At 33.7% G+C, this 17,703-nt stretch overlaps 1 protein-coding gene across 1 annotated transcript; it reads right to left on the bottom strand.

Moving 5' to 3' along the window:
- Positions 1 to 5,776: 5,776 nt before the first annotated feature.
- LOC114257368 (signal peptide peptidase-like 2) lies at positions 5,777 to 17,248 on the bottom strand. The gene is made up of 14 exons (XM_028197132.2): positions 16,819 to 17,248; positions 13,294 to 13,452; positions 13,073 to 13,184; positions 12,641 to 12,760; positions 9,641 to 9,792; positions 9,354 to 9,536; positions 9,166 to 9,200; positions 8,452 to 8,608; positions 7,920 to 7,973; positions 7,193 to 7,285; positions 6,929 to 7,071; positions 6,489 to 6,559; positions 6,254 to 6,337; positions 5,777 to 6,145 (listed from the first exon to the last, which is right to left on the bottom strand). Exons 1-14 carry the CDS (start codon positions 16,966 to 16,968, stop codon positions 6,030 to 6,032), a joined length of 1,629 nt encoding a protein of 542 aa, XP_028052933.1. The 5' UTR covers positions 16,969 to 17,248; the 3' UTR covers positions 5,777 to 6,029.
- Between the last annotated feature and the right edge of the window lie 455 nt (positions 17,249 to 17,703).

Below are 17,703 nucleotides of genomic sequence, written 5' to 3'. Positions count from 1 at the left end.
TTATCATATCACTCTCTTTATTTTTTTATATATATTTTTATAAAAATTTAAAAATTAATTAAAATAATCAAATCTCAAATAGAACCTAAATGCACATAATCCCCCTTCATAATTCAAAGACATTCCAAACACAAAATTTTAAGAAATGGGTAATTTTAAGATTGAGAAAGCAGAGCTTCTCTCTTCGAGAGATTTTTGATGATACTCCGACGATATTTCGGGGACTTCTTTTATCTTTTTAAAGTATAGATCTATATCTATAGTTTTAGGTCATCTCCAACGGTTCATCAAACCTTGTATCAGATTTGAAATTTAGTGAAAAATTCACTTTTTGGAGTTCCAATAGTTTTAGCAAATTGGTATCAAAATGAGAATGGAACAAAAAATTCATCAAAGTGAGAACAAGTTCTAAATTTCACTATTTTACTGTGCTTTACCGTTGGAGGAGACCAACCGGTTAACCAGTCGGATGTCCGGCCGGTAGACCAACTGGTCGACCGGTTTCCTTTCAAATAGGTAGGTTCAAACAGGTCGAAAGGTTCAAACAGGTTAAAAAAAAATTAGTCTTACTAGTCGACCGGCCCTCAATTCTGCATATATTTTGTTCGACAGGTTTGATATTCATCGTTGGAGGAAGCCGTATCAAATTGAGAAAATATCCTATTTTTTACTCAGATTTAATGAAAAAAGAAATGAACGGTTGGAGATACTCTTAGAGTATATATTTAGATTTTTTTTGTCTGAAATAAAATTTTGAGAGTTTTCTCTTCCGATTTTAGTATAAATTTTTGGGTTTTCTATATCTACAATGGTTTTCTCTTTTTTCAAGTCTTCTCCTATATTATTGTGGGTGTACCTCCTCCTCCTCATCTCTAGCTTTTGGCTGTGTCTGAAGTACGACGACGATGGTGACAAAGTTGGGTAGCGTCGACAAGGATGACGTTGATTGAGGCGGTAGGCTTTCAAGCAGTTCTTACTTTCAAAATCACATATTTGAAAAGATCAATGGTCTTCCTTGGTCGTAACTGATTTTTTGACATATTTTTTATTTTTTTGTTGTATAGTTTGTATGGCCATTTGGAATCTTATTCCGGATATTGTTGTTTTTAATATAAATGTTTTTTCATGTTGAAAAAAAAAAAAAAAAAAACTAATGCAACGTTTCATGATGTTAGAATGGTATGCTACTCCCGTTAGAGGTTATAAATTCGAACCCCATGTGAAATGTTGGAGGCGATTCCTTTTTTATTTATCCTTAGATTAGGATAGTGTCTTTTAAAAAGTGGCACCAAAATAATAATAATACTAATAATAAAATATTTTAAAAAAATTAAATTCATCTATCATTTATTATAATTTTATGACATTAAAACACGCGCATATATATATATATATATATGACAAATGTTAAAAATAGTCTTAGGAACTATTATTAGTGTTTAAAAGATGTGTAAAAATTATATTGAAATGTATGAAAGTATTTTAAAATATATGAAGAGTATAACAAAATCACAAATAATTTGAATTTTACATTTCTTATTGATAACCATTATAAATTTTAGGGTAAATTATAAATACATTTTCTGAGGTTTAATTAAAATACGAAAGTTCCTTATTGTTCTGAAAATTATATTCCACCCTTTGGGGTTTCTACTTTCATAACAAATCATCTATTTTATTAATAAATTATCAAGACAATTAATATTTTTTAACGATGTTAGAAGTGTGTTTCAATTAATAATTTAAGTAATTTTATTATTATATAAGAGAGTAATTATGAATTTTATTTTTTTAGTTAATTTTGTTAAATAAAAAATTCTGACAAAGAAATTTTTGTAATTTTTTAAATCATAGAGAATAATATGTACTTTAAACAAATTTCAAGATGTATATTTGTAATTTATCCAAACTTTCATTAACATAATCATATAATATTAGTGGTCCACCTCAAGTGAGTAGTAGCTTTTAGGCGGTGGAATGGCTTAAAATAATCTCTAGGTTTCAAATTTTTAATTCCAGGCTGACGATTACTAAATTCAAAAGTTACAATTATTGAATTATGCTTGAATTTAAAAAATAAAATAAAATAAAATAAAAAAATTAATGTCTCCCATAGGCCTGTTTGGCTGCAGATGCATCATTTAATGTTGTTTGGTTGCAAAGCTATATCCTGATCTACACAAGGATACAATTTCATGTGCAAGATTTTATGCCATCCCTATCAAATGAAAAAAGAATAGGGCAACCTAATTGTCATAAAAATATGTACCATACCCTATTCATGTGCAATAATTTTTTCCCCAAAATTGACTCTTTTTCAATTTTAATATATAAATACAAAAAAAGTGCTTTATCTTCAATAATGCAGAGAAAATAACACCCAATGTGAGGCCTTATCATGATCGGTACAAGAAATAACATTTAGATGAGGGAGAATTATTTATAAAACTTATTTAATGGGAAATCTTATAAATATTTTTTTAGAATTTGAAATCTTATTTAAATGGGAATATATTTTATAAGGTTTTATGAATTGTAAATGAATGATATTAGTATATTATTATACTCCTAATTTGTTTTTATATTGTACCTTATTTTCTTATTCATCATTATATTATATTTAGGAAGGCTTTTAAGAAAGATAAGTCTACAGGTAATGACTATGCGAGTTTTTTTTCCGCTTTGATCGCGGGATTTTAGTATATTTTCAAAATATTGCTTAAATGGATGTGGATATGGTCGATGATATGATGAAATTTGAGAGTTGTGTGTTGATTTCTTCGATAGATTTTGACTCCAATCGATTGAGGGAAATAGGTTTTTTTTTTATTTTTTATTTATATTTATTTTTATTGTTGCTGTTGTTGTTGAGTGTGTTGTTGTTTGTTGAAGTGTGGATTGTTCATCTTTAATAGGACATTGACAATCTATTATACTCATTGATAGGCACACTTTGGCTAATGTTCTGATTAAATGTGTGTATTTGACATTGTGATGGTTGGTGTGTTTTGATATGTTAAATGTGCAGGGTGATGTATATGGGTTCAAGGGTTGGGTGGGGAATATTTGGTTTTGATTATTAATTGAATGTCGAATGTGAACCACGTCGTAGGATGACAATTGTACATTGGGAAATGAATGATTGTGTTACGATGCATGTTACATTTAGTGTGTAACGTTTGTATGTTTGTTCGGTTGTGTATGTGTTTGAATGTGTTTCGTATCTTTTTTGTAATCAGTGTTTACATATATGTCACAGTATGTTACACAAAATTATTGGGGATTTGGGTTTGTAATTGAATGCGGATTGAATCCCATCGCTCAATGTTAAAGTTACGTTGGGTTGGGGGTACTGATGGTTCAATACATGGGTTGGGTTGGGATGTTACATGTTACATTATTCATAATTTAATGGTAGAGTATTGGAATGTCACGTTGGGTTTTGGGATGAGAAACATATGAGAATGTTACAGTGGATTTGAGATGTTACATGTTATATTTACATTAGATTTGGGATAAGAAGCATATGAGAATATCACGTTGGATTTGAGATGTTACATGTTACATTTATGTTTTGAATTTCAAATTTTAAACCATATAACTATGATCACAATCTATGGTAACATTAGATTTTCTATATATGGCATTGTCATTAATCAAGTTATTTTGAACTTCATAAGCACATGAGAATGTCACGTTGGGTTTAAGAATGTCGCATGTTACATTTATGTTTTGAATTTCAAATTTTAAACCATATAGATATGATTACAATCTATGATAACATTAGATTTTCTATTATAATATTGCCGTTAATTAAGTTATTTTGAATTTTAAATTTCTAACCATATAAATATGATCACAATTTATGGTAACATTAAATTTCCTATATATGGTATTGCCATTAATTAAGTTATTTTGAAGGGAAATTTGGCTATAAATCCCCTTTACCTTCCTTTCATTGTTAAAAGGACTAAGAAAAAAATTATACTTTCTAAACCCCCTCATAATTATAAAGTCTTGCATAAAGGACAAATTTATTATTTAAATATTTTATATGACTATTATACCCACTCTCTTCCCCACTCTCTTCCTTTCCACAGATGGCCTCTTCAAGAAGACCGGCGAGCTCTGCAACTTGTGCGGCACCGAAGTCGCCGTCATCACCTTCTCCAACGCCGGCAACACCTTCGCTTTCGGCAACCCCTCCATCGACTCCGTCCTCGACCGTTACCTCTCCATGACTTCATCATCCTCCAGAGCCTCCGTAAGCTTCTCTTCCCTCTTTCGATATAGGGTTTCAACTCAAATCTGTGCACCATGAACGATTCCGATCTCTAATCTCCCGAGATATATAGATATATATATATATGTGTGTGTTTGTGTGTTTTGAGATTTGAATTCGAATATATGTGTTTTGAGATTTAAATTCGAATATATATATATATATCTACATATTCCGATCTGTAATATATATATGTGTGTGTGTGTGTGTGTGTGTGTTTTGAGATTTGAATTCGAATATATAGATTTTTGAAAGCTCAAAGTTTTAAAAATCTGAAAAATCTGAAGAACCGGGGTATGAAAAATTGAGATTTCTCTAAAATTTTCAGATTATAGCCTGATTCAAGGATTATAGGCATGATTCAGTGTTTTTCAATGTAAACATCGATTGATTCAAGGATTATAGGCCTGATTCAAAGCTCAAAGCTCAAAGTTCCATCGATTTTTCAGAGTAAACATCAAATTTCATTTGATAGAACCAGAGTAAAATTTTACTCTAGTTCTATTGCTCTGTTTTTTTCATTTGACAGAACCAAAGTAAAATTTTACTTTTAGCTTCAGAGTCTTACAGTTTACTTATTTTTCAGAGTAAAATTTTACTTTTATACAGAGTAAAATTTTACTTTTAGTTTCAGAGTGTAAAATTTTACTTTTATACAGAGTAAAATTTTATACAGAGTAAAATTTTACTTTTAGCTTCAGAGTCTCACAGTTTACGTGTTTTTCAGAGTATAGTTTTACTTTTATACAGAATAAAATTTTACTTTTAGTTTCAGAGTGTAAAATTTTACTCTTATTCAGAGTAAACTTTTACTTTTATACAGAGTAAAATTTTACTTTAGTTTCAGAGTGTAATATTTTACTTTTATACAGAGTAAAATTTTACTCTGAAATACACAGTGAAGATGACTTAATAGGAGAGTTGATAGATATGAGGATAATATAGTAAAAGAAAAAGTTTTAAAATATTATAGGATTTTGAAAGTACTTATATAATTCTTGTCATTTTGAAAGACAAATTAGATAGTGAGGAAGCTATCCCCAAATCCCCTATTTTGAATTTTAAATTTCTAACCATATTGATATGATCACAATCTATGATAATATTGAATTTCTCATATATGGTATTATTATTAATCAGGTTATTAATTAATTAAGATTGGGATTAGATGTGTCTACAAAAAAACCATTGGACCTATTGGATTATAAATTTTTTCATAAGACCGTATCTTGTATAAGTCATCCAAATAAAACTTATAAATAATTTACCCTTTAGATAATTTCATGCTTTTAGCAATAAACAAGCCAATCAGTAAGTTATTCAATTTTAATACACTCAATGAGCCGTGTTAAAGAAAATTAACAACCTTCAAAATGCGTTCAAACTTATACATAACAAGTTATCCCAAACAAGTTTTTAACGAATCCATCCTCAAAGATTTGACCTTTTCAAAAGAGGCTCAAGAAACAAAGAGTAGATGCAAACGTGATATACAAGAAGAAATAAAAAGATTGTATAGAGAAATTGAAATTGAATAACTTAGATTCGTTTTACAAGTCAAACTCACATACAAAATGAGAATGTTAGCAGGGATCAAACTATGAAACACTAGCATGGTCATTGATGATTCATCATTCACCCTACAAATCAATAGCTAGGTCGAGTCTTTACCAGAACATTGATGATCTACAACATACTACACATGCTATTATACAATCACAAAATGAAGAGTGTTACACCCGTTCTCTTAGTTAGATTCTTCAGTGGGTAGGAGTTGGACATGAGAGCAAACCCTTTCCGGTTCCCCTATCGTCCACAGATTCTTCAGATCACCTCTCTTCCTCCCCAATGTCAACATAGTCCCTGCATCAACACGTAAAACAAAAATAATTACCATAAAGCCGTTTTGCATCCAACAATCTCTCTCTCTCTCTCTCTCTCTCTCTCTCTGCTTCTTGTGTTGAAAATTACCGAGTGTGAATGGGACGATATATAGCAATGCCGGTTGGCCATGACCATCCATCAGATTCAGTGCCACATAGGTAATAAGAAGACCTGCATATATATTCAGATACATATTAAATCTTGAGTATTGCAGCCTACAAAATTACCACAGGAAGTATTGTAATGTTCTTTCTACATTGAATTATAGATTTCTTGATATCCTAGTCGCAAACTTAAAAATGATTTCTATATTATTTCTTACCAAATCCATAAGCAAACATTGCCCACAAAAAGTATCCAGATCGAAGACTCTTCTTCGCCAGCCAATCATACCTGCAGCACCAACTCATGTCATTTCAATTAATTAAGTACTCATTAGCTGGAAAAACATGAGTAATTGTTTCCCCACTTGTTTAAAAACTTGAGGAAGTTGCAATCAACTGTTTGTTTGTTATTGGAACTTTTAGAGCAGTTCAACCAGAGAAAAAGAAACGTTTAATTACTCCAGTTTTGAAATGTTTCAAGATCAGAGAGGGGGAAAAAAATCAGTGAAATTTGGAAGGAAAAAAAAAAAAGAAGTCTATCAATTGAAGAATTTCGAGAACAAATAAGGAACAAAGATTTTATTCTACTTTCTTTTTTCAAATGGATGAGAATGCATACTGAGATCTTTCAAATGAGACAGGGCCGCAGAAATCAAACCTAAGTGAAAATGCAATTAGCAATCCTGGTAAAAGGATGTCACCAAAGCCTATGATGCTGTAACCACCCCAAGGATCAAACATTCGTGGGATCTTCAGTAGCATTGGAATTCCATCCTCTCCACTTTTATCACCACGAGCCACCTATAAAATAAAAATTTTAAAAAAACATCCAAATTACTCCCTACCTAGCAGTCAGAACACAATTATTCTGTACCAATTAATCATGCTCCAGGACAGTGGCAATGTTGGGAGGATTACTTACCACAATCATGACACTTTCATGGAACAGCTCCTTAGAAATGAACACCCAAAATATGTCATACAAGAAGGCACAACCGAGGAGAACAGTACCCACCTGATTCACAAAATCACAGACTCATGTCAAAAAAAAAAAAAAAAAAAGACCTAATAAAAAGGCATGCTTTTTGTTCAAAACTTTTACATCCAAAGTCTAAGAGATTTTTTTTTTTTTGCTTCCACCAATGAAATATCATTATCTAATAAACTAGGAATATAGTGTTCCTTGTACTAGAGAAAAGTGAATCCAGCTTCAGCCCAAAAATTGAGTTTTCTCATAAATAACCAAGCCAGTCTATTGACCTAGCCAAGCATGTTCATATGCAGTTCCAGCATGACCAATTGAGTTCATTTTTTAGATGAAATTTTAACCAGTTTTTTTCACAAACAATCATCCGTGGCACCATTCAAAGAGGCAAAAACTTAAGGTAGTACCTAAAACTCTAAGCATAATTCTATAATTTTTTTAATGACATCTATCAGGGATTTCCAATTTCTTAAATAATTTTGCATGAACAACTTTATAGAAAGGCCTAACTCACACACACACACACACACACACACACATATATATATATATGTACATGTCTATTGTCATTGCACAATAGCAACCAAAGAATCCAATAAATGGTGTGAGCATGCTTAAAATAGTCATTTACCACCAATGAACCTATGTGACTTAGAATCATTACCTTGAGATTAGGCACACGCACAATCTGAAGAACTGTAATTATCAGTGCAATTCCCTGATTGAAAAAGAGATTAAAAAAAAAACATCATTATTTGAATGCCACCAGAACTTAGAAAAAGTCAGAAACAAGTGTGGTGTGAATGTCTCAGATATGTACAGCAACATGAAGAGAAATGCCAACACTAAACAGAATAAAACTATCTCTTATTTAATGTGATAATGCAGCAAAAAATAGCATGTGAAGCCCAAGAAGAAAAGGCTATGCTAAATTTAGAGCATGAACAAAATGATTAATTAGGAAATAATCAACAGTGCAAATTCCCAAACCATGGAAAATGACAAGGAAGCCACCATATTCTTTGCCAGAAATAGAAGACATCGCAACAACCATTCTGCTGATAATTAAACTATCACCACAGTTTTGCCTCATATGAGGGCTAAACGTAGGGCACATCACAGTTATATAGACAAAATATTACAATTGTAAGAATAATCATCAAAAGCAAAAAGCACAGAATAAAGTTTATCCTTACAAGTATATCTTGACCTATCCAGGCAAAGGAGAGATCTCTGTAACGTGCCCAAACAGCAGCGAACGCTATGCAGAATGGAGAAACAATCAAAGTAAGGTATGAGACAGCTCCAAAGAAAGGTACTTTAACGAATGATTCCGCAGTAGGTTTGAACCATCTGAAAAAGTATTTGTCCACTTAGTCCCTAAACATTAAAAGGAATATCTAAAATCTCATAACTATATTACCATCATAACTATATTACCATCACATTGTTCACGAATATAATGACTGAAATGTGATTTATTATCATTTTCATCATACAAGCATGCGTTCTGTCTGCCCGCTTTATTATTCCACTCAACCTGTCGTGAAAATCACAGTAATTTTCAAGCGAACATACACAAACAAAATCCAATTTCCAAATTCCCAAATTTTCCTCTAAGTTTGCCAATAATCATATTCATGTTCTACAGCACCATGTTTAAAGTTCTCTCAAATTTTAACCAAATCCCACAGGATTTGCAGCTACATACAGCTAATGACTAACGACAAATTCTAAAAATTTTCCCAGATTCTTTTGGTAACTTACTGCACATCACAAAATAAGCATAGCGTCATGAATAAAACACAGATTCCAACCAAAAGGTCATCATATTTGTTGCACAACAATGAATGCAGATCTTTATAGAATGCTGAAAGGCAAACGTGTCAAGAAGAGAAGAGTTATTGTACCTCGATAGCAAGGACACCAAGCATGTTAGCAAGCCCTGCAAGTACAACAAACCAGCCAGCTTTCAGTATGTTCAAATTTTCAAATATTAATTGCTAACTATTAGGTTTTGAAACAGATGTGCAAGGTAATCCATGTAGTGAAACACGCATGGATCATAAATAAGAATGGAAAGGGACTCCTCACACACCTCTACACCACCAACGGCAAATAGAATCACCAAAAGTTCAATGAACCAGGAGGACATTAGTTTGTAAACTACAATCAAGAAGCATGAAGCAACAACAACAAACAAGACTGCTGATGTTGTGCTAACATCCACCACACCACTAGGACCAATGTCTTTGGTGATGGGAAATTCATCTGAAGCATCCTACAAGAATGAAATAACTTGATACATCAGTGAACATACAAAGGCTGTAAAAGAGAGACACTTTAAAGAAAATTATTAACTAAATAAGAAAGGGAAAAGATGACTTTTAATAGGTTGTCCTGTTCAATAGCTGCTTCTCTTGCACTCCATGCAGACCAATAAGATGCACACAAGATGGTACCAACTGCCATAAGCCATAAGAAAACTTCGGCTATGTCAACTAGTGGTCGTAGTGGAGAGTAGAGCTGCACAGACACTGTAGAGAAGGGTCAAAACTTTAGAAAGCTATCTTGCATCCAGTTGTAACAGAGGAAACTCTTTATTATAAACGATATATATCTTCTTTGTTTATTTATTTATTTTTTTTAAGTATAGGCACACACTTTATTAGTTATTCCTAAATAAAAATTTAGCACTCACAACAATTAACAATCACAAAATTAGATTTCAGGCAACCCAGGTCATGTTGCATTGTCTCTAAGTGGTTTTTGGGGTGCACTTTTTTTGTGGCTTTTTTAATGTGTTTGGGAAGACGCTAAAAAAGCTGTTTTCTGTGAGTGAAAAAGTCAATGTGGTATCCAACTTTTTTAGCTGATGCCAAAGGAGCTTAATGGCTTTTTTGACTTTTTTGGTCAAAAGGTGGCTTTTTTTGGAAGTTGCCAAATGGCCTCTACATATGATCCATCGAACCAATCTTTGGTTTTTGTTAAGGCTTTTAGTACGATTTTAATGTACAAATGATATAGGGATATAGGTACCTGTTCATATTTTGTAAACGGGTTGCACTCCCTTGGTAATTCTTTTATAAAATACCCTTTACTTATAAAAAAGTGTATATACATCCTTGTAGCCATGATCCAACATGTTGTAAATAATTTGAAGCGCGATTAAAATCCATTTGTTCCTGTAAGAGGAGTTAACTTGAGCCTGCTAAATGAATTGGGCCCAATCGAAAAGTCCAAAATTTGGTAAGTTTGGAGAAATTCTTGCCAAATGGACCCAAGTGAATTCTATTGAACGGGCTCACAAAAAAGTCAACAAATTGGGCAGAGGAGGACGCATCAAGCAATATCTTTTAAGGGAGCCCAACAAACCCATCTGAGGAGACCCAGATCATACAGACATCCGGGGAGGTTAGCCATTGCTTTCAGAAGAGATGAAACCCTCGGAGGAGATCCATTCTCCGAGGTATTTGTTTAGTATTAAAAGGGTTTGGAACCGTGAACCTAAAGACCTATTTGAGCTCGGACTCGAAAGGGTTCATATCCACAAACCTAGAGATCCGAAGCATTTGGTTTCGAACGGATTCGATCGCAATTTAGAAGCCGCTCCGTTAATGAGTTCCAGAACACTCGTGGGCTCGAAGTCTTTCGGGATCGACGCCAGAACCATGGGCATGGCGAAATTCGAACAAAGGACCCGATTCCGAGGACGGTGAGTGAAGATAAATTCACTCTTTGGTTAAACCAGCCTATACCTGAGTCTAGGTGGCACGATCTAGGGGTCCCGGAGACTAGGCAATATTTGCGACAAGGCGTTCTCTTGAACTACCTGATCATTGGTTAAGTGTGGCTAAGAAGAAAGGTTCGCCAAGACATTGATCTCCTCTTCGAGATTTTTCTCATCCTCGGAGAGATCACCTCCTTGGACAACGTGGTTAGAAATAATATTCTCCATGTGCCTTGCACATGGGCTCCATCCTATATCATGAGGTGCCTATAAATAGCACTCACTCATAGCTTTACGAGGGATTAAATTTTGGAGAGACAACTTTTGAGAGAAAACTAATTTCCCCTCTCTATTATCCATTGAGAGTGAAAGTGAGAGATCCATGGGTGAGCCTTGTCATTATTCTCTCTCCAATCACTTTGCCTTTTTTTACACCCAATTTTTTATCTCCATCATCTCTTTGCTATTGTGTTTCTAGTTGTGACCGTCGAAGAATCTAAGTCTCTCATCGTTTCTAAAAAATTCAAATTTTCCGGCGATCTTCGAATTTCCGACGAGCCTTCGAATTTTCCGGCGGCATTTTCGAACCCTCACATACAGTTCCAACAGAAGCAAATTAAACAATAATACTTATTGCAGCAAAAATGAAATTAGTCTTTGACAAGGAATTTCAGGTTTTGCTTCAGACTATGGCAAGGTTCTGAAAAGCGGTTGCGGTTGCCGTAACGGTGGCGGTGACGCGGTTGCGGTTGCGGGGTGTAAAGGCCGTAGCGTAACGGTTGCGGTAATCGGAACCGTGAATTTTTTTATTTTTCGCACAATTTGAAAAAAACTTACCGATACGCACATTTTTTTTCCATGATCATATTTATTGGATTTTAAAATAAATATTGATTAATTTTTATAAATTTTTAAGTTTGATCCAATATATTTCATATTTTTAAATCACTATAAATTGAGTTTTTTACATTTTATTTTAATAATTAATGACTTTATATTATACAAAAAATCAATCACTAACTATTATATATAAGATAAACAATGACAAATGTAAGAGAATAAATAAAAGCCTAAATATATATATATATATATATTAATCAAGCCAAATAGATAATGACCACACTTATTATTATTATTATTATTATTATTATTATTATTATTATTATTATTATTATTTTCAAACAATATATAGATAGACACACACAAACAAAATGGTTGAGTGATAACAGCTGAATAGAATAGCATAGGTCTTACAATTTCAACAGATCAATAACATGTTCTTCATCTTCCCTATTCTCTCTCTCTATCTCTTGTTCCTCCATCTTCCCTATTCTCTCTCTCTCTATCTCTTATTCCTCCATCTTCCTTCTTCTCTCTCTATCTCTCTTCCCCCATTTTCAACCTTTTTTTTTTTTGTTGTATTTTTTCGAAAGAAGCAATTTAAAACCGTTACGTAACGGTGCGTAATAGGCCGTTACGGCACCATTACGACCACTATAGCAGCCGTTACGACCGATACACCTGTGAATCTCAATCACACTGCAAAAGCGGCCGTAACGGGTGGCGGTAACTACCACAACCGTTACGTAACGGTGTTACGTAACGGTTGCGGCCGCTTTTTAAAACCTTGGACTATGGATAATATGGAAAATTACCTGATGAACTGTTCATCAGCATTTTCTCTAAGCTTGTGCCAGCATCTTGTGGGAGTATGACAGCAGGTATGTGTATATTTAAATCAGTTTCGTCGGGTTCGCAAACCATCTTGTAAAGCTCTGCAGGTAAAAGAAACAAATTTGATAAAATAGAGATAATAGGGGAGAACCTCAACTTTATCAATGTAATCAATCTCTATGTTTCCTTCTATTTCAGAGTTTTATATGCAAAACGCTAGTTAGCAACTTATTTTAAATGTTTCATATTGTAATTCAGGTCCTTTATTCATGTCAGTCAGAAATGGGATTCAAAAACAAGAAAAATAATTATATAGGTAAGAATAACATCAACTACTGAAGTTTCTCGGAGCTACTGTTATTAATTGACACAAGCAGCGAATAAAAGACTACACATAAGAAATTACTAATTACCTTTCTGGTTATTAATAATGAGGACTGCTGAAGCACCAGCAGCTTCTGCAATATTTGCCTTGGTTGTGAATTTGCAATTACCTCGGTCCGCCATGATGACATCTCCAGCAAACTAATAAAATTCAAAATTATGAATTAATTGCCATTGATTAAACACGCCATAAATCCCCATTGTATAACACAAATGTTAAAAATGAAAATGCAAGGGGGAAAAGCAAAACCTTGATATTTGGCTGACTACAACAATCACGAGGGTTTGATTGCAAAAGGCGAGTTTGGTTGGCATTTTTTTCCTTTGACACAATGGCAATACCAAATCGAGCACCGACGCCAACAAATTCACGGTTCTCTATGCCATCAACCCAAGTTTGAACTTTTACCTGACAAAAGCAATGACAAATTGATGAATAAATCATAGTGAGACAAAACAATGAAGAACAAAGCGATGAGCAACTATGAAGACATATCAATAACTAACTATATTCATACTCATCACTTTGGTAAAAACTAGATAGGCTTATCAGATACAATGTGGCCCATATTAAGTCAATGACAATAGTTCATACGAACATGATAAACTTTCCTTCCATATATAGCTTACTGATGAGGATCAAACTAAACTAGCAAGGCTGGATTGGGCTGAGCTAGTGGGACCCTAGGAGTGCTATCACATAAGCCCTGGCTCCATTCCCAGCAAGGCTAGTTGTGGGTTGAGCCATGGTTGGTAAAATCGGAATCTTATATGGATCAATGCAAGGATCTCACGAATCGGATCAATAATCGTAAGATTCTCCATTCTACAAATAAATAAATAATTTAAAAAAAAAAAATACCAATAAGGATGATGCATATTAAAAATACCATCCCAAATATCATACCTACGATCCCACACAATCCTATTTGTGATCTTGTTATAATATTGGATTTACAATGATTTGGATCATTTTAGCAATTTAGAATCGTAAAATCGTATGATCTTATGATTCACATCGCAAACTTGACAACCATGGGCCAGGCAGAGTCTAGAGATGGACATTGATTGAGGTCTTTTGGTGAGCTGGATAGGGCTTCACCATCTGGAGTTACAAGTCACAAGAAGCCCTATAGACTTCATGACATCAGCTAAGAATCTTCTATGGCATGGGCTAATGGATTGCCTCACGAATATTCCACGTAACAAAATGGAGGTCCCCCTTTATCTAGGGATGATAATGACCCAACTAAGGGGGCATGTGAGGTAATTATCCTCATGTGGTTCTCGGAGGGAAAAGAAGAAGACTCCATAAAAGGGAAACATCATCTACTTTGAAGTGGACACACATTGAACCCTGATTCTTTGCATTTCCTTGCTATATACTTTCATGTTTCCAATCACTGACTTTACCATTAGGGAAGGTTCTCTGGCCAAACACCTAGTCGGGCAGCACTAACAATGTGCTCTAGTGTGTAAGTTATAGTTGCTAGATTGGGAGGTCACGAAGCTCCAATTCCATTTGTATAGGAATCACACCCACACAATTTAGTGTCGTTTGTGGGAAAAGAAAAATTCAATGAAATTGATGACAAAGTAGTTTTGAGAAATGTTAAAAGTAATCACAGTGCATGTACGGTTAACAAACTCAATTACCAAGGCAAATATATGCATGCAACATCACATGTTCTGAGACACATAGGTAGTCGAACAAGCGCAAGGGAAGAACAAATGGGTAGCTCGACGTCACCCACCATCTCTTGGCTTGTGAGATGGATTCTATCATCATTAAAATCAAAATCAATGAGCACAGGAAACCAACTATGCTTGACCACGGTGAAGTGTTGGCAACAGTGGGGTAGCAACACGTGTTTCAGTCTCCTGAGCAATGCTTTTAAAGGCTAATGTTGAAATCGAGGAATTTGACCTCTCATGAGGAGAGACGTAAGCCTTAAAATGTCGAGGCGTAAGCATTTCGAATTTTAAATTTTAATATTTAGTAAACAAATTAAATATTTTAAAATAGTGAAAAATAAATAAATAAATAAATATAAAGGTGTAAATACTTTTCTCCGTAAGACGTCAACTATAGAGAATGAAACTTACCTTCATTGAAAGTGAAATTGACATTCTCAATTGAACATTAACTTAGTATTTTTTTCTTAATTGGTCATTTACTTACTTTTTCTATAGAATATAGTCGCAAAAGGGGTTTGTTCTTATTTTTTGCTTTTTATATTTAAACCATTTACTAGACTAAGTTTAACAAGTGCTCAGGACAACCTTTTCATATGCGTATTTCTTATATGCTTATGCACAAAGAGGTACAAGGTGTACCTAAGGTGTATGCCTCAGATTGTGATGCGCAAGATTTTGGGGAGTATAGCCTAAAAATCGAAATCTTGATGCGTTTTCTATATGCCTCGAGGAGAGGCAAGCCTCAGTATAGCCTTTTAAAACTTTGCTCCTAAGCACGGAGGTGTACCAACAACAGCGTGAAAATAACACATGTTTCGGTCTCCCAAGCACGACAGTATACTGACAACAGCGTAGCAACACATGTTTTGATCTTTCGAACAAGGCAGAGTGTTGACAACAGCATGGCAGCACATATTAGCACATGTTTCGGTCTCCCAAGCACAGTGGAGTGCCGACAACTGCATGGAAGCACATGTTTTGGTCCCCGATCACGGTAGAGCATCGACAACAGCGTGACAGCACATGTTTTGGTAGCCAGGTACAACCTATGCAGCACATCATTATTGTCCAAGGCCCTTTTTTTCTTAAAGAGAACCAAACACTGGACAATTCAGGTCACACAATTATGTGGATCTGACCATGTAAGGCTGCTAATCAGAGCAAAAGATATCTCCCACCCCCTTCTCAATGCACTAGGAGAAAGTAGGACTGGGGGGGCATTTGTAAGAGGTAAAAATTAGCATGAAATCATGGAGGTCCCAGCACAGACATGTAGGGTTTCATGCGCAAGACGGTGGTCAAACCCAAGCCAAAGATTAAGTGTCAACATCTTATAATGAATCACACTCATCAAAACATGAAGACCTTGTCAGTATGGAAGTCCCAAACAACTAGAAGTTGTGTTGGGAAAGACTTCTTAAGCAATTATAAGCCTATAAACATGAACCCTAAGGAGTCCAGGAATGCAATCTTTGATACAATAATTTGTATATACTAGCACTATATTCATGGAAATTGTGTTAACTTAAGTATCAGAGTGTCCGTCTGGCAAAAGCCGCGTTGCCTGTCTCTTCAATGATCTCTACACCATTTTGTGTGTTCAGATTTTTCCCCCCACACACTTATTATTACTAAGTATGCACATATTGTATTCATCTTCAAACTAAAATTAGTAACAATATGAAAGGAATGGGGCATTAATTGGAAACTAAAGCAGCCAATTTCTGGCATCATCCCTATTTGAAGAAAAACAAATAAATGCAGCACATTTCCATGAAAAATACCAAATTTGAATTGCACATCAATGAAATTTTGAAGCATGAAAAACAAAAACAAAACAAAGTAAAGCAGCTGAAATTATTAGGTTAATTTTAAAGGCCCCAAATTATAGAACTAATTTTCTACATGTACCACCATTGTTTTCTTTTTGTAGTCAAACCCAGAACTAGATTCACGAGCTTTGACACAACGATTGAAGAAAACAATGAACACCCAGTTGAAGAATCAGAGAGAAAAAAGGGGGGGGGGGGGGGTTTGTATAGAAAAACAAAAAATAAAAAAGGAGGATTAGATGTACCAGTATGAAATCGTTCTCACAACCAGGCTTCTTCGGAGCCGAATCGTCGCCTTGAACGATGTCACCGGCTTTGACCGAACAAGGGTTGTTGAAGATGAGCAAAACCACTGTGTAACTGCACAAAACCCAGCAAATTCTTCGCAAATCCATCAAAGTTCTCAATTATGCGTCTCCTTTCAATGCATCAGAACCTTTCGAGTCTCCACTTATATATATATAATATATTTATACATACAGCTAGAGATTTTGAGAGAGAGAGAGAGAGGGACAAAGAGAATCCAAAACACTTCTATCCACAGTTCTAGCTTAAGAAAATAAAAAAATTAATGAAATAAATAAATAAAAAAAATAAAATAGAAAAAATGGGTCTGCTGTGATTAGTTTTGGGAGAGCGAGATGGTGCAGAGGGGACGTTTACCGAATTGCGAATGTCGTTTTGTTTTTATTTTGACATAAAATATTTTTATTAAAATTATTTTATTTATTTTTTGTTATTTAATTGAATAAAATGTAATTAAAATATTTTTTAAGAAAATTAATTCTGTATTATATTTTTAAAAATGACTTAGTTTTAAATTTTTTATAAATTAAATTTTATAAAATTGACTTTCAGTCACCACCTTTTTAATATATTTAATTTTTTAAAATAAATATCTTAACTCACTAAAAATTCATATATGATATTTTATTGAATCAATTTTTTTTTATTATGCAATAAAATATTTTTGTTTTAAATATCAATCAAACGTTGAAAAACAAAAACAAAAACAATTTTTATGTGTAAAATTAATTTATGAGAAAAATATTTTATTACATCAAAACAAACAGAGCTTTAGTGTATTTTTTGGGAATTTCAATTTGGAGAAATTTAAAAAAAAAAAAACT

This window comes from Camellia sinensis, chromosome 11 (genome assembly GCF_055761805.1).
Source record: "Camellia sinensis isolate YWXY chromosome 11, ASM5576180v1, whole genome shotgun sequence".
Taxonomy (NCBI): Eukaryota; Viridiplantae; Streptophyta; class Magnoliopsida; order Ericales; family Theaceae; genus Camellia; species Camellia sinensis.
Note: the sequence above shows the minus strand (reverse complement) of the source record. Positions and strands in the feature narration are given on the sequence as shown.

Coding starts and splice junctions, on each gene's coding strand:
- LOC114257368 (XM_028197132.2), bottom strand. CDS start 16,968: ATGGATTTGCGAAGAATTTGCTGGGTTTTGTGCAGTTACACAGTGGTT. Junction 12,761..13,072: donor CATTATTAATAACCAGAAAG/GTAATTAGTAAT, acceptor TTTTACCTGCAG/AGCTTTACAAGATGGTTTGC. Junction 8,609..9,165: donor TTGGTGTCCTTGCTATCGAG/GTACAATAACTC, acceptor ATACTTTTTCAG/ATGGTTCAAACCTACTGCGG.